The sequence below is a fragment of the Rhinopithecus bieti genome, unplaced genomic scaffold (genome assembly GCF_001698545.2).
Source record: "Rhinopithecus bieti isolate Rb0 unplaced genomic scaffold, ASM169854v2 scaffold_3041, whole genome shotgun sequence".
NCBI classification, from domain to species: domain Eukaryota; kingdom Metazoa; phylum Chordata; class Mammalia; order Primates; family Cercopithecidae; genus Rhinopithecus; species Rhinopithecus bieti.
In genome coordinates this window covers 1,841,012-1,863,449 of record NW_016804262.1, presented here as the reverse complement: position 1 = coordinate 1,863,449, position 22,438 = coordinate 1,841,012, and the positions used below count along the sequence as shown (strand labels likewise).

Below are 22,438 nucleotides of genomic sequence, written 5' to 3'. Positions count from 1 at the left end.
AAAAAAAAAAAAAAAAAAAACACGAAAAAAAAAACCTCTCAACAAACTAGGTATTCCCTTTGAAAATCGGCACAAGACAAGGATGCCCTTTCTCACCACTTCTATTCAACACAGTTTATTCAACACAGTATTGAAAGTCCTAGCTGAAGCAATTAGGCAAGAGAAAGAAATAAAGGGCATTCAAATAAGAGAGAAAGCCAAACTGTCCCTGTTTGCAGTTGACATGATTCTGTATCTAGAAAACCCCATAGTTTTGGCCCAAAACTCCTTTAGCTGGTAAACAACTTCAGCAAAATTTCAGGATACAAATCAATGTACAAAAATCACTAGCATTCCTATACTCCAACAACAGCCAAGCCGAGAGTCAAATTAGAAAGGCAATCCCATTCACAACTGCCACAGAAAGAACAAAAATACCTAGGAATACAGCCAACCAGGGAGGTGAAAGAGCTCTACGACGAGAATTACAAAACTCAAATAAAGAAATCAGAGAAGACACAAACAAGTAGAAAAACATCCCATGCTCACGGATAGGAAGAATCAGTATCATTTAAATGGCCATATTGCTGAAAGTAATTTACAGATTCAATGCTATTCCTATCAAATTAACAATGACATTCTTCACGGAACTAGACAAAACTATTTTAAAATTCATACAAAATGAAAAAGAGCCTGAATAGCCAAGGCAATCCTAAGCAAAAAGAACAAAACTGGAGGCATCACACTACCTGACTTCTAACTATACTACAGGGCTAGAGTAACCAAAACAGCATGGTACTGGTACAAAAACAGGCACATAGACCAAGGGAACAGAACAGAGAACCCGGAAATAAGGCTGCACACCTATAATCATCTGACCTTTGACAAAGCTGATAAAAACAAGCAATAAGGAAAGGACTCCCTATTCAGTAAGTGGTGCTGGGATAACTGGCTAGCCATATGCAGAAGACTGAAACTGGACCTTTTCTTTACACCATATACAAAAAACTAAAGATGGAGTAAAGACTTAAACATAAAACCCAACTATAAAAACCCTGGAAGACAACATAGGCAATAGCATCCTGGATGTAGGAATGGGCAAAGATTTCACGACCAAGACACCAAAAGCAATTGAAACAAAAGCAAAAATTGACAATTGAGATTTAAACTTAAGAGCTTCTGCACAGCATAAAGAAACAACAGAGTAAACAGACAACCTACAGAATGGGAGAAAATTTTTGAAAACTTTGCATGTGACAAAAGGTCTAATATCCAGGATCTATAAGGAACTTAAATAAATTTACAAGAGAAAAACAACCCCATTAAAAAGTGGACAAATGACATAAACAGATACTTTTCAAAAGAAGACATCCATGCAGCCAACAAGCATATGAAAAAAAGCTCCATATCACTGATTATTAGAGAAATGAAAATCAAAACCACAAAGAGATACCATCTCAATCCAGTCAGAATGACTATCACTAAAAGGTCAAAAAATAACAGATGATGCCAAGGTTGTGGAGAAAAGGGAACACCTATACACTGTTGGTGGGAGTGAAAATTAGTTCAACCATTATGGAAGACAGTATGGTGATTCCTCAAAGAGCTTTTAAGCAGAACTACTATTTAATCCAGCAATATCATTACTGAGTATATACCCAGAGGAGTGTAAATCATTCTACCATAAAGACACATGCACACAAATGTTCACTGCAGCACTATTCACAATAGCAAAGACATGGAATCAACCTGAATGCCCATCAATGACCAATCTGATAAAGAAAATATGGTACATATACTCCATGGGATACTATGCAGCCATAAAATGTGGTACATATACACCACGGAATACTATGCAGTCATAAAAAAGAATGAGATCATGTCTTTTGCAGAAACATGGATGGAGCTGGAGGCTGTTATCCTTAGCAAACTAAAGCAAGAACAGAAAACCAAATACCATATGTTTTCACTTAAAAGTGAGAGCTAAATGATAAGAACTTATGAGCACAAAGAAGGAAACAACAGACACTGAGGTCTACTTGAGGTTGGAGGGTGGGAGGAGGGAGAGGAGTATAAATGATAACTATTGGGTACTGGGCTTAATATGTGGGTGATTAATCTGTACAACAAGTTCCTGTGACATGAGTTTACCTATATAAGCTTTTTTAAAAGCTTATTTATTTATGTAGTTTCTAAACTTTTAGGTTCACATGTTCCCCTGAACCTAAAAGTTTAAAAACTACATAAATAAATAAGCTTTAAAAAAATCGTTTTACAAAGTGTATTACTTCATTCTCACAATGCTAGAAATAACTGAGACTGGGTAACTTATAAAGAAAAGAGGTTTAAGTGGCTCACAGGTCTGCAGGTTGTACAGGAAGCGTGACTGCTTCTGCCTCTGTGGAGGTGGTTCAGGAAGCTTTCCAATCATGGCAGAAGGCAAAAGGAGAACAGGTAGACGGCAGGGGCAGAAACAAAAGAGAGAGAGAGAGGGAGGAGGTGCTACACACTTTTAAACAAGCAGATCTCATGAGAACTCATCGTCTCAAGAAGAGCACCAAGGGGATTTGCTAAACCATTCATGAGAAATTGCCCCCATGATCCAATCACCTCCCACCAGGCCCCACCTCCAATACTGGTGATTATATTTCGACATGAGATTTGGGTGGGGGCACAGATCCCAATCGTATGAGAAATTAATATAAAACTTCCATTTCAGAAAAAATGGAGAACTTTTCCACATTCGTCTCACTAAGAATTATAAAAAAGATAAAAGAGTAAACAAGTTATTTGTTTACTCATCTTAAATTAACCATTATATATAAAACAAACACAAGAAGAATTTGAAAGTTAGCGAGAAGGCTGACCAGCGAGGTACTACAGGGCTCAAGAATACCCAGAGTGGTCAGTTCTATGAGTTTTCCTTGTGTTTCTTACATATCTCAGACTTGGTGCTGCAGAAACTAGCAACCCAGAAACACTAACAGGCAAAGACACACACATACAGGCAAAACAACAACAACAGCCTGCTCTCTCTAGTTAAAGGACCAAAAAAGAGACAGCACAGGCATTTACCTTTTGTCTAAAAGATAAAGCTTTTAGACAATAACCACTCTAATTCAGACAAACAAGACAGAAAGTAGTGTCACCCCCATCCCACCACTCACCATGAGAGCAAAGACTAATGGGAAACCTAGGCTCCTGCCATTGCCAGCCTGTAATGAGGCACCCAACCTCCCCACCAGGGAGATGTAAGAGAGAAGGCTAAAAGATAAGGTGGATCCTCCTCCTGCTAATGAAGTCAGTAGAGACTATATGGGTAGCCTGAACCTCCATATCCTCCCAGAAGTAATAGGTGTCTCTCCCTCTACCAGACAGTGTGATTACAGAGGAAGTCTAGTGGGCTGGTGTGGTGGCTCACACCTGTAATCTCAGCACTTTGGGAGGCTGAGGGGAGTGGATGACCGGAGGTCAGGAGTTCAAGACCAGCCTGGCCAACATGGTGAAAACCTGTTTCTACTAAAAATATGAAAATTAGCCGGGTGTGGTGGTGTGCGCCTGTAAACCCAGCTATCAGGGAGCCTGAGGCAGGAGAATGTTTGAATCTGGGAGGCAGAGGTTGCAGTGAGCCGAGATCGCGCCAATGCACTCCAGCCTGGACGAAACAATGAGACTTCATCTCAAACAAAACAAAAAAAAACAAAAACAGAAGCCTAGTGAAGAATCAGGGCTTTCATAACCGCCCAATGGTAGCAAAGCCATCCCCACATAATGTCAGTGGAGGCCAAGTGGGGTGCAGTAAGTAGGTATTCCTGCTCCTCCTCCTAGACAGCGTGTTATCAGTGGAGGTCCAGAGGCAAGCAGGAATACCCATACCCACTTGAGAATCCACAAACACTCCGTTCCTCATCTGTCAAACAGACCACATAGGAAACCTGGACTTCAATTCTACCTAGCAGTAACAGGCAGCACTACCCCTTCCATGGCTAGAGTATTGCCAAAGAAGACCAGGTAAAACAGAAGACTTAAATAAGGTCCAAAGTTTCATCATACCCCTAAATGTCCAAATTTAAATCAAAAATCAGTTGTCACACCAAGAATCAAGAATGCTTCAATTTGAATGAGAAAAAGTAACAGATGCCAACAAGATAAAAGGGTATTTAAATTACTTGGTGCCAGGCCTCTGAGTCCAAGCTAAGCCATCATAGCTCTTGTGACCTGCACGTATACATCCAGATGTCCTGAAGCAATTGAAGATCCACAAAAGAAGTGAAAATAGCCTGAATTGATGACATTCCACCACTGTAATTTGTTTCTGCCCCAATGTTTTGTAATCTCCCCACCCTTAAGAATGTTCTTTGTAATTCTCCGCATCCTTGAGAAAGTACTTTGTGAGATCCACCCCCTGCCCACAAAACATTGCTCCTAACTCCACCGCTTATCCCAAAACCTATAAGAACTAATGATAATCTACCACCCTTTGCTGACTCCTTTTTCGGACTCAGCCCGCCTGTACCCAGGTGAAATAAACAGCCTATTGCTCACACAAAGCCTGTTGGGGGTCTCTTCACATGGATGCGTGAGACACTTGGCTGGGCGTGGTGGCTCACATCTGTAATCCCAGCACTTTGGGAGGCCGAGGTGGGCAGATTATCTCAGGTCAGGAGTTCGAGACCAGCCTGACCCACAAAGTGAAATCCTGTCTCTACTAAAAATGCAAAAATTAGCCGGGTGTAGTGGTGTGCACCTGTAATCCCAGCTACTTGGGAGGCTGAGGCAGAAGAATCGCTTGAACCCAGGAGGGGGAGGTTGCAGTGAGCCAAGACGGTACCATTGCATTCTAGCCTGGGCAACAGAGTGAGACTCCATCTCAAAAAAATAAAAAATAAAAAATTACTTGATTGAGCTATTAAAGCAGCCATGTAATAATGATATGACAAGCAATAATGAACACTCCTGAAACAAATAAATAAAAGTTTCAGCAAAAACAAATAGAAGACATACAGAAGAACCAAATGGAAATGTCAGAGCTGATGTGTAACTGAAGTTAAAAACTTAATGGATGGGCTCAACAGCAGAATGAAGCAAACAGAGAAAAGAATCAGTGAATTTGAGGATAGAAAAACATAAATTGCCCAATCTGAAAAACAAAGCAGACAAAACAAAACAAAACAAACAAACAAACAAACAAAAAACTAAAAACACAGCCCTGGAAAGTTTTGGGACTCTGAACAGCAACTTAAAAGCAGCAACAGAGAAACAAGACCTTATCTGTAGTAGAAAGAGCATTCAAATGACAGTGTATTTCTCACCTCAAACCATGGAGGCCAGAAGGAAGCGGCACAGCATTTTTCAAATGTTGAAAGAAAATAACTGTTATGCCTGAAATCAATATCCTGTAACAATATCTTACCGGAATGAAGGGGAAGCCAAGACATCCTGAGATGAAGGAAAACTAAAAGAATTCATCACCAGTGGACCTATCCTGCAATAATGGCTAAAGCAAGCTCTATAAACGGAAAATAAATCATAAAAGAAAATATATTGGACAACCAGGAAAGAAGAAAGGACAAAAGAATAAAAATATGAGTAAACGCAACAGACTTTCCTCCTGCTCTTGAGTTTTCCAATTATGTATGACGGTTAAATCAAAATTATAACCTTCAGTGTTACAGAGAAAATACTCAAGATAATGATAGTATAAACAAGGAAGGTAAAGGGATTTAAGGGGAGGTAAGGCTTTTACGTGTCAAAATAGCAAAAATCTCGACACCAGTAGACTGTGATATGCTATGTATATGTAACATTATACCTATTACACCCACTAAAAAGTGATACAAAAAAATAGTAAAAAAAAAACCATAAATAAATTAAAGTGGCATTCTAAAAAATGTTGAGCCACAGGAAGGCAGAAAGAAAACAGAGAAATGATAATGAGAGAGAAAAAATAGAAAATAAAAAATACAATAGCAGACTTAAGCCCTAACATATCAGTCACTATATGAAATGTAAATGGTTTAAATACACAAATTGTCCATTTAACACTCACACACATACACACACAGTCTTTTGTCTTTTTTACATATATATGCTATTTATAACAGAGAACTGCTATCTGTAATAGAGAAAACAGAGAAATGATAATGAGAGAGAAAAAATAGAAAATAAATAATAAAATGGCAGACTTAAGCCCTAAGAGATCAATCACTATATTAAATGTAAACAGTGTAAATATACAAACTATTTAATACACACAAACATATACACATATGGTTTTTCATCTTTTTTACATATATATGCTATCTGTAGCAAACTCTTTTCAAATATAACAATATGGGTAGGTTGAAAGTAAAACCATTGGAAAGATATACCATACAAACATTAATCAAAAGAAAGCAGAAGTAGTTATACTAGTATCAGGTAAGGTAAAGTAGACTATAAGGCAAAAACAAATTACCAGGAATGAAGAGAGACATTTATATAATGATAAAAAGATCCACCAAGATGGCATAGCAATCCTAAATGTGTATGCACCAAACAACAGAGCTGCAAAACATGTGAAACAAAAACTGATAGAACTGAAGACAAATTTATAATTACAGTAAAAAATTCCAATACCCCCTCTCAATAATTAATAGCATAACTAAATATATAAATCATCAATGATATACAACTCAACAATGCCATCAGCCAACTGGATCTAACTGGCATTTATAGAACACTCCAATTCACTACAGCAGAATACACATTCTTTTCAAATGTCCATGGAATATATGCCAAGATGGACCATATCTTGGGCCATAAAATAGATCTGAACAAACTTAAAGGAATTTAACTCATACAGAATATGCTTCCTAATGAAAAGGGAATCAAACTACCAATGTTTAATAGAAATATAACAAAAAGGGCCCTGAACATTTGGAAACTAAACAATATACTTTTAAATAATCAATGCACGAAAGAGGAAATCTCAAGAAAAAAATACTGAGCTGAGTCAAATAAAAATGTATCAAAATATGTGGCCAAGCGCAGTGGCTCACGCCTGTAATTCCGGCACTTTGGAATGCCAAGGTGGGTGGATCACTTGAGGTCAGGAGTTCAAGACCAGCCTGGGCCAACATGGTAAAACCTTACTTCTACTAAAAATAAAAAAATAAGCCGGGCATGGTGGCACATGCTGTAATAACTACTCGGGAGGCTGAGGTGAAAGAATTGCTTGAACCTGGGGGGTAGAGGTTGCAGTGAGCCTAGACCGCACCACTGCACTTCAGCTTGGGCAACAGAGTGACATTCTGCCAAAAAAAAGAAAAAAGAAAAGAAAAATCAAAATATATGAGACATAGCCAAAGCAGTGCTGAGAGGGAAATGTATAGCATTAAATGCCGACATTAGAAAAGAGAAAAAGTCTCAAATTAATAATCTAAACTTCCACATCAAGAAACTATAAAAAGATCAAAACAATCCAAAAGCAAACAGAAGGAAAGAAGCAATCAAAACAAGAGCAGAAATCAATGAAATTGAAAACAAAAACCATAGAGAAAATAGACTACACAAAAAAACTGGTTCTTTGAAAAGATCAACATCTGGCAAATCTGACAAAGGAAACAGAAGACAAAAGTTACCTATATTAAAAAGTTGAAATCACTACAGGGCATACAGACATCAAAAGGATAAAAAGCAAATACTAGGAACAACTCTAGATACATGTATTTGACAACTTAGATGAAAAAGACCAATTGCTCAAAAAACACAAACTATCTCAACTCACTCATAAAATCGATAAATGAAACATGAAATATATTTAAATAGCTCTATAACTCTAAATCAAATTTAATTTATTTTAATACTCCAAAGAAAGAAATATTCAGGCTCAGATGATCTCACCAGAGAATTCTGCCAAACATTTCAAGAATTAATGGCAGTGTTAGACATTCTCTTTCAGAAAATAGAAAAGGAAGGCTGGGCACGACGGCTCATGCCTGTAATCCCAATACTTAGGGAGGCCAAGGCAGGTGGATCACTTCAGGTCACGAGTTTGAGACCAGCCTGGCCAACATGGTGAAACCCCATCTCTACTAAAAACACAAAAATTAGCCAGGCATGGTTGTGGGCGCCTGTAATCCCAGCTACTTGGGAGGCTAAGGCAAGAGAATCACTTGAACCAGTAAGCCAAGATTGCATGATTGCACTCCAGTCTGGGCAAGAAAAGCAAAGCTCTGTTTTTCAAAAGAAAAAAAAAAAAAATAGAAGAGGAGAGAAAACTTCCTATTTCATTATATGAAGCTGGTATTACCAATACCAAGGTCATACAAAGACAGTGCAAAAAGAGAAAGATAATGCTATGGTTTGAACATTTGTGTCCCCTCCAAAATTCATGTTGAAACAGTCTCATAGAGGTGGAGCCTTTGGAAAGTGATTATGTCATGAGGGCTCCTCCCTCATAAATAGGATTAAAGGCCTTATAAAAGAGGCTTCACACAGCATTCTGTCCCCTTTCTTCTTCTATCTCTTCTGCCATGTGAGGACACAGCATTCATCTCCCATAGAGGATGCAGCAACAAGGTGCCATCTTGGAAACAGAGACCAGGGCCTCATCAGATACTAAACTTGCTGGTACCTTGATCTTGGACTTCTCAGACTCCAGAACTGTAAGAATAAATTTCTGTTGATCATAAATTATCCAGTCTCAGGTATTTTGTATAGCAGCACAAAATAAACTAAAATAGAAAGTAATACTGAGAACTGGTGGTGCTACTATAACAAATACCTGAAAATGTAGAAGTGGTTTTGAAATTGAGTAATGGGTAGAAGCCAGAACAGCTCTGAAGTGCATGCTAAAGCATTAAGCATGCTTCCAGTGAGAGCTCTGAAGAAGAGGAGAGCTGTAGAGAAACCCTCAGTCATCTTAGAGATGATCTAAGTGGTTGTGATCAGAATGCTGGTAGAAATAAGGACAGTAAAGGCCATTCTGATAAGGCTTTAGTTGGAAATGAGCAGTTTATTGGAAACCGGAAGAAGGGCCACCCTTGCTGTAAAGTGGCAATGAACTTGGCTGAATTGTGTTTTGGGTCCTATTACTTTGAGGAAGGCAGAACTTAAGAGCAATGGGCTAGGATATTTTGTGGATGACACCTCTATCTCTAAGTAAATTGTTCAGGATGCTTCATGGCTTCTCTTGACTACTTACAGTAAAATGCAAGAAGAGAGAAAGAAATTAGATATAAAATTTATAATTAAAAGGAAAGCAGAAGTTAAAGATTTAAAAAATTCTCAGCCTGGTCAGGTTTTAAAGTATGCTTGAAGAAGAATGCCAACGGTGTGGCCAAGCAAACATTTGATAAGGAGATATAATATGAATAGAAGGAAGACATATGCTATTCATCAAGACGATGGAAGAATGACCGCAAAGGTATTTTGGAGATTATCTGTGCTGCCCTTCTCATAGCAGGCTCAGAGCACCAGGTCCTTGAGGGCAGAACAGTTTCAAAAAAGGGGCCCAAACCACTTGTGAAACCATGGGGCTTGTTGCTCAGGACGTCTCATTTCTTTTCCGTGCATTCAGCCACAGTGCTCCTCAGCCACCTCAGGTATGGCTCACGCAGGCCATGGTGCATCTCAGGCCACCACTTCAGGGGGCACAAGCAGTAAACCTTGGTGGCATCCATGTGGTGCTAACTCTGCAGGTGCACAGAGTGTGTGAGTTGTGGAGATATGTCTACCTAGATTTCAATGGATGCCTCATAGAAGTCTCAGCGCTCAGGCAAAGAACTGCCACAAAGGTGGGGCTGCCAGAGACAACCCCAACTAGGGCCATGCCCTGTGGAGCCATAGGAGTAGGGCACCACGAAGACCTCAGAACTGCAGAGCCACCAGCATGCAACTCTAGCCTGGGAGAGCTTGCAGGCATGAGACCCCAGCCTGTGACAGCTGCTCCGTGGGCTGTGACCAGCAAAATTAGAGTGCTGGGGTTGCCCAGAGCCTTGGGGACCCAACCTCTACTCTCGTGTATCTGGAAGATGAAACATGAAGTCAAAGTTGATTATTCTCAGGCCTCAAAAACTAATGATGTTTGCCATATTGGGTTTTCAACTTGGGGACTGTTGCCCCTTTATTCTTTCCCATTTCTCCCTCTTGGCATGAGAATATCAATCTTATGCCTGTCCCATCATTGTAATCTGGAAGCATATAACTTGTTTGATTTCACAGGTTCACAGGTAGAGGGGAATTGGCCTCAGAATGAATTGTACCTTGAGTCTCACCCATATCTGATTTAGATTATATTTAGATAAGACTACAGACCTTAAACTTTAAAGTTGATGCTGGAATGCGTTAAGGCTTTAGGGGCCATTGGCATGTAATTAATATGTTTTGTATGTGAAAAGGATATAAATTTTGGAGGGGGGTGGTTAGGAGTGAAATGCTATGGTTTGAATGCTTGAGTCCTTCCAAAATTTATGTTGAAGCAATCTCCAATGCAATAGTATTAAGAGGAAAAGGCCACTGGGAGGTGATGAGAGACCTCCCCTCTTGAAAAAATTAAGACTCTTACAAAAGAGACTTCACACAGCATTCAGCCCCTTTTCCCCTCTGTTCCCTGTGAGGACACGCGTTTGTGCCCTCCGGAGGATGTAGCAACAAGGTGCCATCTTGGAAGCAGACAGAAACCTTCGCCAGACGCCAAACCTACTGATGCCCCAATCTTGGACTCCCCAGCATCAAGAAGAGTGAGAATTAAATTTCTGTTCATTATAAATGAGCCAGTCTCAAGTTATTTCCCAGGTATTTTGATACAGCAGCACAAATGGACAATGATAATTACAGACCAGTATTTCTCATGAATATAGATGTAAAACTCTTTAACAAAATAGTAGCAAATAGAATTCAGCAATAAGAATTACACACCATGTCCACGTGGTGTTTATTCCAAGTACGCATTGCTGGTTCAATATTCAAAATCCAATAATGTAATCTATCGTATTAATATACCAAAAAAGAAATATCACATAATCACAATTATTGATGCAGGAAAAAAACACTTCACAAAATTCAACACCCTGTCATGATTTCTAAAAATGCTCAGAAAACTAGGAATAGAGGGAAACTTTATCAACTTCATGTACAGCAGGGGTCCTCAAGCCCTGGGCCATGGACTGGTATCAGTCCATGCCTGTTAGGAACCAGACTGCATAGCAGGAGGTGAGCGGCAGGAGGGCAAGCATTACTGCCTGAGCTCTGCTTCCTGGCAGATCAGCAGCGGCACTAAATTCTCATAGGATCTAAGTTGCACACTCCTTATGAGAATCTAACCACAGTTTCATCACAAAACCATCCCCCACTGCCACCAGGTCCATGGAAAAATCTGTCTTCCACAAAATTGGTCCCTTATATATTGAATATATATACTTATATATTTATATACGTATATGATTTGAAATATTAAGGGAATTGTAAATTTATATTCGAGTTGTATGATTTTAAAATTTCACACTTCCATTGGTATTCAAATATCCTAGGATATTATACTGTACCTTAGGTAAAAGTACCTAGGATAAAATACTATATTCTTTAGATATTATTTGCCTATATACAAACTGCTTTGGAACGAGGGCTCCTATTAGATTTTAGGTTTTATAATATAAAATGGCATAAGGTACAGAGATTCTATTAGGTCATGTTTTCAGATATGCTGGAGCTAGTGATCGGTTATATGTCTTTGCATAAGTTATCTCAGAGAGTATGCTCTCATCCGTGAGCACCCTATGTTACCACAGGCAAAGTGTTCTAACCTAAACTGTGGCTGCTCTTCCTCAATCTATTTTTAATTCTTCCCTACCAACCACTGAATCAACTACTTTCTTCATGAACCTGAGTTTTCTAGAAAATCACTCTTCCTTTACTCTTAAGGAAGGTGACTAAATTTTCTCATCCTGCCACACTAAAAAGTCACATTCTGTCCCCACTTTCTCACTGAGTGCTTCATCTTACAGGGTATCCCTGAGGCACCCCTACTTCAATCCCTTTCTGGGGCATGCAACAAGGACCACAAAACAAGAAAAACATAACTAATGTTGGGAACTATTTCTCCATATTTAAAGGAAGTACTTGGCAGCAGAGTTTTGATTAATTTTGGTTTTGTTTTAAAATCATATAAGGTACAAAGAAAGGGGTCAAGGAAATAATCAAGTTTACTTCTATCCTTTCCTTTCCTTGTCTATTCAAATTGTGACCTTTGCAATTTCTTTATAAAGTAAGTCAAACGTCTTTTTCTCATTCATGATATGGGCTGTTTTAGTACACATAATTCACTTTTATTAATTTAGAATAAAACATATGATTAGAGAATGTGTAAAAAATCATTAACCCTCAAAAGTCTAATATTTGTAAGTATTCAACTTATTTAAACCTAAACCACAAAACTGATTAAAGGTTTATAGTAAGTGCCCCAAATTTCCCAAACATATATCAATATTTTTTTTGCATAAAGACTTCTCAGAAGGATATTTATTTTTAAGAAATCACCCTTTTCACTGCCCCCCCATATCTAAAATACTATTTTAATAGGACTATCACATCCTACTCGAAGTAGTTCTAGCGCAGCCGTCAGAGAATACTGCACAATCTAAGCAGTAAAGCAGATGAGGGCAGATTAGCAATTAGGTCATGAAAAACAGGCAGCATAAAACAGCTATTGCTAATCTACATGAGATGCATTTACTCAATTAAGTAGACGGAAATGTTATTATGAACTTGATATTCTGATGATGGTCTTTAAAATTAAGAAGGATGGGGCAAATGAAATGCACACTGGGGGATTTGGGGCCTTTATGTATTAATTCTAAAGTATACAATGCAGAATACTGTAATGAAGTTAACAAAATTAATTAAAATATTCTTTGCATGTAACCATTAGAGACTACATTAAAAAATACATGACAGTCTGACATTGTTAACAGTAAATGTGACTGTTCTTTAACATTCTTAATATTGATACCATCACCTTTTCTAAATATACCACTGATAAAAGAAGCATGCAAGATAACAGTCTTATTATTCAGAGCATAGTATGAGGATTGTTTTTAATATGCTTTCCGGTATTTACTTACTCTATTCTGAGTTTCAATAACTGATAAGCTAGTGATGAATTTTCAAATGTTTTAGAAGACTGTTACACATTTTTACTTTCAGATATTTACACATTTTTTAGTTTGTGATTTTTACAAAATCAGACAATGACAAAATTGAAAGAGACTTTTTTTTTCTGAGATGGAGTCTTGCTCTGTCACCCAGGTTGGAGCTCAGTGGCACGATCTCGATGTACAGAAACGTCTGCCTCCCAGGTTCAAGTAATTCTCCTGCCTCAGCCTCCCGAGTAGTGGGGATTACAGGCACCCACCACCACGCCCAGATAATTTTTGTATTTTTAGTAGATATGGGGTTTCACCATGTTGTCCAGGCTGGTCTCGAACTCCTGACCTCCAGTGATCCGCCCATCCTGGCTTCCCAAAATGCTGGGATTACAGGTATGAGCCACTGTGCCCAGCCAAGAAGAAACTATTAAATATGCTTGAGAATTATATCAAACTCTTAAGCAGAACAAAAGTCATTGAACAATTTTGGAAAAATAGTTAACTCCAAAATGAGCTTTTGTATAGTGATAAACACTTCATGTTTAACCTCTAATTTCAGAAAGAGTAGTGTATATACTTAGTCTTGTTACTATTAAAGAATTCTAACGGATCTACCAAAATTACAATTAAGTTTTCTAACAAAAAATTACATAGAAATGATAAGCTGTGTCTATGAGAGCAATGAAATGTAGTGTATTTATGTTGCCACTAGGTAAATTTTGGATTAATTTTATATTCTTCTCTTTTCTTTTTTCTTTGTTTTGAGACAGCGTTTCACCCTTGTCACCCAGGCTGGAGTGTAATGGCGTCATCTCGGCTCACTGCAATCTTTACCTCCCAGGTTCAAGTGATTCTCCTGTCTCGGCCTCCCGAGTAGATGGGATTATAGGTGTCTACCACCACACATGGCTAATTTTTGTATTTTTAGTAGAGACGGGGTTTTGCCACGTTGGCCAGGCTGGTCTCAAACTCCTGACCTCAGGTGATTTGCCTGCCTCGGCCTCCCAAAGTTCTGGGATTACAGGCGTGAGCGACGGCGCCTGGCCAATAGTCTTCTCTTTTCTTAAAATGTAATTTTCTTCACCTTGTGATTAGTCTGAAAAGGCTTAGAAATTGTTATATACCAATTTTTCCTAAAAATAACAATTATATAAGAACGACAGAGTTTCACTTGCACACTCCTACTTCTTAACACACATGTAAACCTTGGTATGTAATAATCCTCTACCATTCTAACTCCTTCTTCTTAACAGAAGTCTACTTTAAACAATTATATAGTTGATGCGAATATTATTTTGTATTTGTAAGTATTGAAACTTTTTGAATTAAATAATGTGCTTCTCGAGATGGTGTTTTATAAGGCTAGGTGCTCAGTGGATGCTCATTAATATTCATGGAATTACATGAATTCATACATCCATCCATTTACTGAACATTTATTATGTGCCAGGACCCTGTTTGATGTTGCAGACACAAAGATGAATGGTCTCTGTTCTAAAGCTGTCCAGACACCTGAAGGATTGTGACAGACTGAAAAATGACCCCCTAAAATGACCACACCCAAATCCCTAGAACCTGGGACATAACAGTGAACAAAACAGATAAAGATCTTGTCCTTACAGAGCTTACATTCTACTGGGGGTGGGGGGTGGGGTGGAAATCAGATGGTAAACAAAACTAACATATAAATTAAAGTAGTATTAAGTGCTTGGAATAAAAATAAAGAAATGCAAAGAGACAGAGCCTATATGTGTGGGAGCCAAGATGTAGAGAAGGCAAAAACAGACAAAAGGACTGGGGCTGAGAAAACACCTTTTTAAATAATATATTCAACTTTTCCTAAAATCAGCAAGAACTGTCTTTGTGTTCAATAGAAGATTTCTTTTCACCATACTGATAATTTATACAAAGTTGTTCATACTATATAACAATAGTATGAAACAAAGATTTTCAAAACAAAAATCAATGGTATTTTCAGGTTTCCTAACTACAACTGTTACACAGCAAGTTGGGTGATTAACTGGTTAAACTAGCACTAAATATCAATTGTAATTACAATACTGAAGTATTTTAGGGCTTTGCAGACTTTGGATGCCCCTAGATTTGAGGAGTTACATGACTCAAGCTGATTATCCTTCCTTCTGATACCAAACTTTGGGTGGTAAAGTAATGCTATAATGTAGTATGTTCCATGTCAAACACATTAAGTACAAGTGACTCCACTAGGGAGTGGGGAAAAAAAAAAAAAAGAAAACCAGAAAATTTAATTACTGCTGAATTTAAAAGATAATTCACATTTAAATCATTAATTTTATATGATATTATTAAAATACTAATATTTAGAACTCACTTTGAAGTGTTTCAAGTTCAGTTCTAGTCAGTGCATCTTCCTTTTCCTTCAATCTTGTTTCTTTATATTTAGCATAACTGCCCAGCATTCCTTAAAACTTAAAAAAAAAAGCATACATAAATTAACATAAAAAATCAGTGTGCTTCAATAATATTTTTCCATATAACTTAATTTTAAAGCATTATATTCATTTTATAAGTAGCCTTTCTTTTTGTTTTCAGATTTTATGATGAGCAGAAATTAAACATTTGTCTATGATTTTTCTCTCCTGGAGAGCCAGTTACAAAGAGAAATTCTGAGTATAATTTTAAACTATTTTTTCTCTCAGATATGGAAAGGAGGTATCCTCTTCCTGTTTTCTTCCATTGTATCCTATTTTCTTTCTTTCTTTCTTTTTTTTTTTTTGAGATGGAGTCTCGCTCTGTCTCCCAGGCTGGAGTGCAGTGGCGCGATCTTGGCTCACTGCAAGCTCCACCTCCCAGGTTCATGCCATTCTCCTGCTTCAACCTCCTGAGTAGCTGGGACTACAGGTGCCCACCACCATGACCGACTAATTTTTTAAAAAAATATTTTTAGTAGAGACGGGGTTTCATCGTGTTAGCAACGATGGTCTTGATCTCTTGACCTTGTGATCCCGCCTCGGCCTCTCAAAGTGTTGTGATTACAGGCGTGAGCCACTGCATCCGGCCAGCTATTTTCATAATATACTGTTGCATGTACAAAGAGCAGAAAAACTCATTTGCTGAACTGATTTGGCATGGCAATTTATATTACTGTGACTAACAAAGTACTACTGCTATATTCATATTAGCCCTTTAACTACAATAGATATTCAAAATTATTTTCAAATCTGATTATAAAACTTATATGCGCATGTATATAAAAGTGAAAGTTGTCACTCCTTCTTCTACCAACCTTAGAGACCAGTATAAGAACCGTTACCATGAAGTCTTGAGGATTGACGACTGAGGACACATACTGCATACATACACTTAGGTGTCAAAATACAGTGACTGAAGTCTCAATGAGTGGCACACAGGTAAGGCTTTAGTGGTGTACCAAAAAAAAAAAACTAGGTCTTAAATAATGACATACACAAAAATAAACAAGTTAATGCTCTAGGCATATGAGATCTTGACAATGAAAATAAACAAACAGATCTTTTACCACACTCCTTGGCTCAAACCTCAGATATTTTATAGGAATACCACTTGTACAACAGCTACCAGCCCACACTGTGCTTCCATGTCTGTGCAACTGCTTTGCCCTCTGCCTACAATATTATGCTTCTCTGGCATTATTCTGATGAATTCTTATTAATCCTTGAAAATCCATTCAAGCCCCATCTCCTTTGCAAGTTTTTCTGACCTTCTCTGGCAGTGTAATTCTCCCTTGTATACTACCTTTTGTATTTAAACATGTCTATAACTGCTTTGTATCATGTTATATTCTCTTCCAGGTGAGAAATTGAGATAGGAATACTTACATGCCCAGAGCACAGTATCTGTCATAAAGCAGGTACTCAGTAAGTAAGTATTTACTGAATTGAATTAGACTGAAATATATGAGAAACCTAATAAAGCAAGAAATGAAGGGCCCTGATGACGAACTGAGGTGAAATAAGAAAAAGAAGGGTATCAAGAATAACTCTAGGGTAACATTCCCAGACTATAAGATTCCTAGAGCAGATAAATCATAGACCCATCTGAGAGCGCTTTATTTCGGCAGGAAAAAAAGGAACAAAATCTTTGATACTACTTTGACTCAGATGTAAATACATAAATACTTAAACCCTAGAAACTCTTTTCATCTATGACTGTGGCCAAATTAAAGCTTTCTCCTGGGGGTCTGTGTCTCTTGGGGTTCTATCAGAACTCCCCCACCTAATAAAATTAGGTATTCTAAAATCATTGACTCAATACAATACAGATATATTATTAATACAGTAAAAGATCTCTTAATTCTTTTCATCCCCACTTTTATGCTCCTACTTCATATCTATGAGGATTCACACAAGCCCTAGGCCAGGTAAACAATGGTACTATTGGAAGAGCACAGATGGCCATGCACCCAACTTACTCATTCTCCCATGCCCATATATAGTTTAAGTTTCAACGGGGTTTTGGGTTAAGTTTTTACAGCCCCTTAACATTCCCCACCCCCCTGAAAAAAAGTCAACCCTAAAGAATTATTATTTTATATTAAGCCATATGAGTCATTTATACCTTGGTGTGAATGAATGAATGAGCTTATTAGCGTCTTTCCACAGAGTAAGTTTTAATAGGGAAGAAGAAAAGGTCAGGAAGGCATTGGCTCCTTGAGGGGAGTAGGAAATGTGGCACATGCAAGAAAAGAAGGGCACAGATTAGTTATTTATGAGAGGTAAAAGAAAGTAGGCTGAAATCAATCATCACAGTATAGCACAGTGAAATATAGTGATTAAGAGGACAGATTTGGAGCCAGACTTTCTGAATTAAGATCTCAGCTCTGCCATCTTTTTTTTTTTTTTTTTTTTTTTTTTTTTTGAGACGGAGTCTTGCTCTGCCACCCAGGCTGGAGTGCAGTGGCTGGATCTCAGCTCACTGCAAGCTCCACCTCCCGGGTTTACGCCATTCTCCTGCCTCAGCCTCCCGAGTAGCTGGGACTACAGGCGCCCGCCTCGTCGCCCGGCTAGTTTTTTGTATTTTAAGTAGAGACAGGGTTTCACCGTATTAGCCAGGATGGTCTTGATCTCCTGACCTCGTGATCCGCCCGTCTCGGCCTCCCAAAGTGCTGGGATTACAGGCTTGAGCCACCGCGCCCGGCCAGCTCTGCCATCTTACTAGCTATGTGACATTCAGCAAATTATTTAACTTCTCTGTAGGTCCATTTTCTCCTCCATAAAATGGCGATAATAAAAGTACTTAACTTATATGACTGTCATGAAGATTAAATATGTTAATACCTGGGAAATAGAATGACATCTTCCACATAATTAGGCCTTATATGTATGTTAGCTATTCTTCTTCTTATTTATTTATTTTTTAAGATGGAGTTTCGCTCTTGTTGCCCAGGCTGGAGTGCAATGGCACGATCTCGGCTCACCGCAACCTCCGCCTCCCAGGTTCAAGCGATTCTCCTGCCTCAGCCTCTCGAGTAGCTGAGATTACAGGCATGCACCACCACACCCGGCTAATTTTGTATTTTTAGTAGAGAGACGGAGTTTCTCCATGTTGGTCAGGCTGGTCTCAAACTCCCGACCTCAGGTGATCCACCCGCCTCGGCCTCCCAAGGTGCTGGGATTACAGGTGTGAGCCACTGCGCCCGGCCTTTTCATTACTACTTCTACCAATTTGACAAGGATCTTGTTTTCCAACACAAAGGATGAGTTTTGTGCTTCATACTTCACCAAAATTCCCCTGCCAAATCCTGTATCTTTTTGCTTATGTGAACTTATTAATTGTATCCTTCTCACTTCATTTTGCTGCGTAATAGCAACCTCTTCCTAGTAGTCCTGCCAAATTTGAACATTTCTCTGTTAATGTTTCTTCTTCCTGTTATGGTACATAATCCCACTAAAACTTCCTCTTTGACATACACATTTAATACAAATCTACACTTATCTAAGGACTGCAATCCACCCAATCATCCTAACCTACTCTACTTAAACTGAGAGTTTCAATACATTCCATAGTTTCATTCACTGCTTTTATCTTCCTTTTGCTCTATTTCTAAGCATTTATTCAAACACTCCTCATGTTTTCTCTTTTTTTCATATTGTACCTATGCTTTGAAATCAAATTACAATATACCCACTCCAGGAAACATTATTTCCTTAATTCTATCAACTCAAGCAATTCTACTTTACTGTACAACTTTACATTGTTTCAACCATCCTTGTGTACAGTTTGGGGTATCGCACTTTAAGATACACTGGCAAACAGACTTTAAAAGGAAAGTGATTAAACAGGGAGGCAGCTTGAAACTGTTTTTATAAGGGATTAGAGATAAGAAGATTGAGGATAACTTCCTAACTACCATAGAATATCTCAAGGTTTATCATAGGAAAGAATGGTATAAACTACTATATATGATTCCAGAGATGAAAGTTTTGATTTTGGATAAATACAAGGAAGAAGCTGAGCATGATGGCTCACACCTGCAATCCTAGCACTTTGGGAAGCTGAAGTGGGCAGATCACTTTAGGGTAGGAGTTCAAGACTAGCCTGACCAACATGGTGAAGCCCCATTTGTACTAAAAATACAAAAAAGTAGCCAGGTGTGGTGGCAGGCACCTATAACCCCAGCTACTCAGGAGGCTAAGGCAAGAGAATAGCTTGAACCTGGGAGGCAGAGGTTGCAGTGAGCCAAGATCACACCACTGCACTCCAGTCTGGGTCACAGAGCGAGACTCTCTCTCCAAAAAAAAAAAAAAAAAAAAAAACTCTCTCTCTCTATAGATATATATATATATAAGCATTTCTTAATAATTAAAGTTACCTGAAAATGAAATACACTGATTTTGGAGGTAGTATTCAAGAAGAAACCAGGTGGCTATTCTTTAAGGTATGTTCTAAGGTATGGCTATTCTTTAAGGTATGCTTTTGAATTCAAGTATTCAAAAGAGGATGAATAGGAAAAATTGTTTTCAACCTTTTTTCCCTCCCATTTTCCACAGGGCGGTGAATTCAAGTGAATAAAATTATAATAAAATTGCTCAATGGGAAAATAAGCACAAAATTTACTTGGGTCCAGAGTAAACTCTAGTTTACCTACACAGAAAGTTAGATTTCCTGGGGATATAAACTTCTAATCCATCCTTATAGCTCCAGTATACTGCCTGGCACTTACAGAAGCTTAATAAACATTTAATGAATAATCAAATGCTTACTTTAATTGATTAGGGCTCTGAACTGCCTGCCCCATAATACTGTATTAAAATTATGTAGTTTACATTTTTCCAAACAGAAAGAACTCCTATTCTCAAGGAGTTTATAATCCTTATGAATGGAACCATAAGCAAAAGTTTTTATTCTAGAAGCAACTGTATTAGTATTTAAATTTCTTTTTTTTTTTTTCTCCCCGAGACAGAGTCTCGCTGTGTCGCCCAGGCTGGAGCGCAGTGACATGATCTCGGCTCACTGCAATTTCCATCTCCCAGGTTTAAGCAATTCTCCCTGCCTCAGCCTCTTGAGTAGCTGGGATAACAGGCGCCTGCCACCACACCCGGCTAATTTTTGTATTTTTTAGTAGAGACGGGGTTTTGCTATGTTGGCCAGGCTGGTCTTGAACTCCTGACCTCAGGTGATCCACCCACTTCAGCCTCCCAAAGTGCTGGGATTACAGGCGTGAGCCACCGCCCTTGGCCAGTACTTAAAATTTCCTGAAGAGTTCAAAACATCAAACAGGGGACAGGTTTTACATTTAAACAATGGCTAACTTAAAGAATGTATGAGTGTTCTTTGTATGTAATTATAGAGCACAGGCTCCTGCACAAGAAGACATTAAACAGGGATATTTATGCTTATTTATTGAACCACTATTATACATGTTGTACATTATTAGGATATGTGGGGATTATATAAGACATAACAGTTTCCCTTAAGGAATATGTAAAAATAACTATAAATATTAATCAAAATATGGAATATATTTCCATGAGAACAGGAATTGTTGTCTTTCTCTCCCCACTCCCGCCCCAAGGGCCTAAAAGAATACCTGGCACGAAGTAAATAATGCAATCAATCAATAAAGTTTGTTGAAAGAATTACTGGCAAAGAAAGTGGTGCTCACTCAACATTCTGTTTCCCCACATTTCCTTGTTCTTTCAAGATTAGGTGGGGTCAGAGGACTAGTTCTGGATGGACTGTGGATGGAAATACCATGTGTCATTTCCAAACCAACTCAGAAAAGCTCATGCAAATCCTCCAGTCATAATGAGCAAGGAGGCCACATGCTCCAGATGGATAGAGCTAGAAGATGGTGAAGACATCATTGCTCTGAGCTCCTGAGCAGAATGCCCACTTTCCTATCAACCAGTGACAGACATGAGGCATATGCCAGAAACAGACTAAGGTCTATCAGTCTACTGTGATTAATACAAATAGTAAATGCTACACAGTTAGTATGGAGAACATACAATGAGAATTTTTCAGTTGGCCTGATGAAGGCAAGGCTTTGTAATGATGATAATTTAGTTTAAGCCCTGAAGATACAGTATTTCCAAGATTAGTAAGCTGTGAGATGGAGAATATCCTTACATTAAACCTTTTTTTTTTTTTTTTTAGCTTTTGAGATGGAGTCTTGCTCTGTCACCCAGGCTGGAGCGGAGAGGCAATATCTCGGCTCACTGCAACCTCCACCTTCTGGGTTCAAGTGATTCTCCTGCCTCAGCTTCCCAAGTAGCTGGGACTACAGGCACCTGCCACTACACCCGACTACTATTTATATTTTTAGTAGAGACGGGGTTTCACAATGCTGTCCAGGCTGATCTCAAACTCTTGATATCTGGTGATTGGCCCGCCTTGGCCTCCCAAAGTGCTGGTGTGAGCCACTGTGCTCAGCCATCCTTTAACATTCTTGACATAGTTCATTAAGTGATAAGAGAATATGCTAAGCTGGCACTGTTTGTAATGTTTTGGTTTACTTTTACCTCTCCATATAAATGTCAACATATTAAGCAATCCAAAGAAAAACTTAAGAAACAAGGGCATTAAACTAAGAGAAAACGAAACACTGCATGTTCTCACTCATACGTGGGAGCTGAACAATGAGAATACATGGACACAAGAAGGGGAATAACACACACCGGGGCCTGTGGTGGAGCAGGAAGAGGGAGAGCTTCAGGATAAATAGCTAATAGGGCATATGGGACTTAATACCTAGGTGATGGGTATTAAGCAAACCACCATGGCACATGTGTCCTTACGTAAACAAACCTGTAAATTCTGCACATGTACCCCGGAACAGAAAGGAAGGGGAAGGGGAAGGGGAAGGGGAAGGG

General features: G+C 38.5%; 1 protein-coding gene across 1 annotated transcript in view; it reads right to left on the bottom strand.

The window, feature by feature from the left end:
* DNAJC1 (DnaJ heat shock protein family (Hsp40) member C1) overlaps positions 1–22,438 on the bottom strand; it is a 123,786-nt gene that overhangs the window by 5,239 nt on the left and 96,109 nt on the right. Inside the window, exon 8 of the mRNA XM_017867425.1 lies at positions 15,457–15,546. Within this exon, the coding sequence (XP_017722914.1) occupies positions 15,457–15,546 (90 nt within the window). The remainder of the gene's footprint in view (positions 1–15,456; positions 15,547–22,438) is intronic.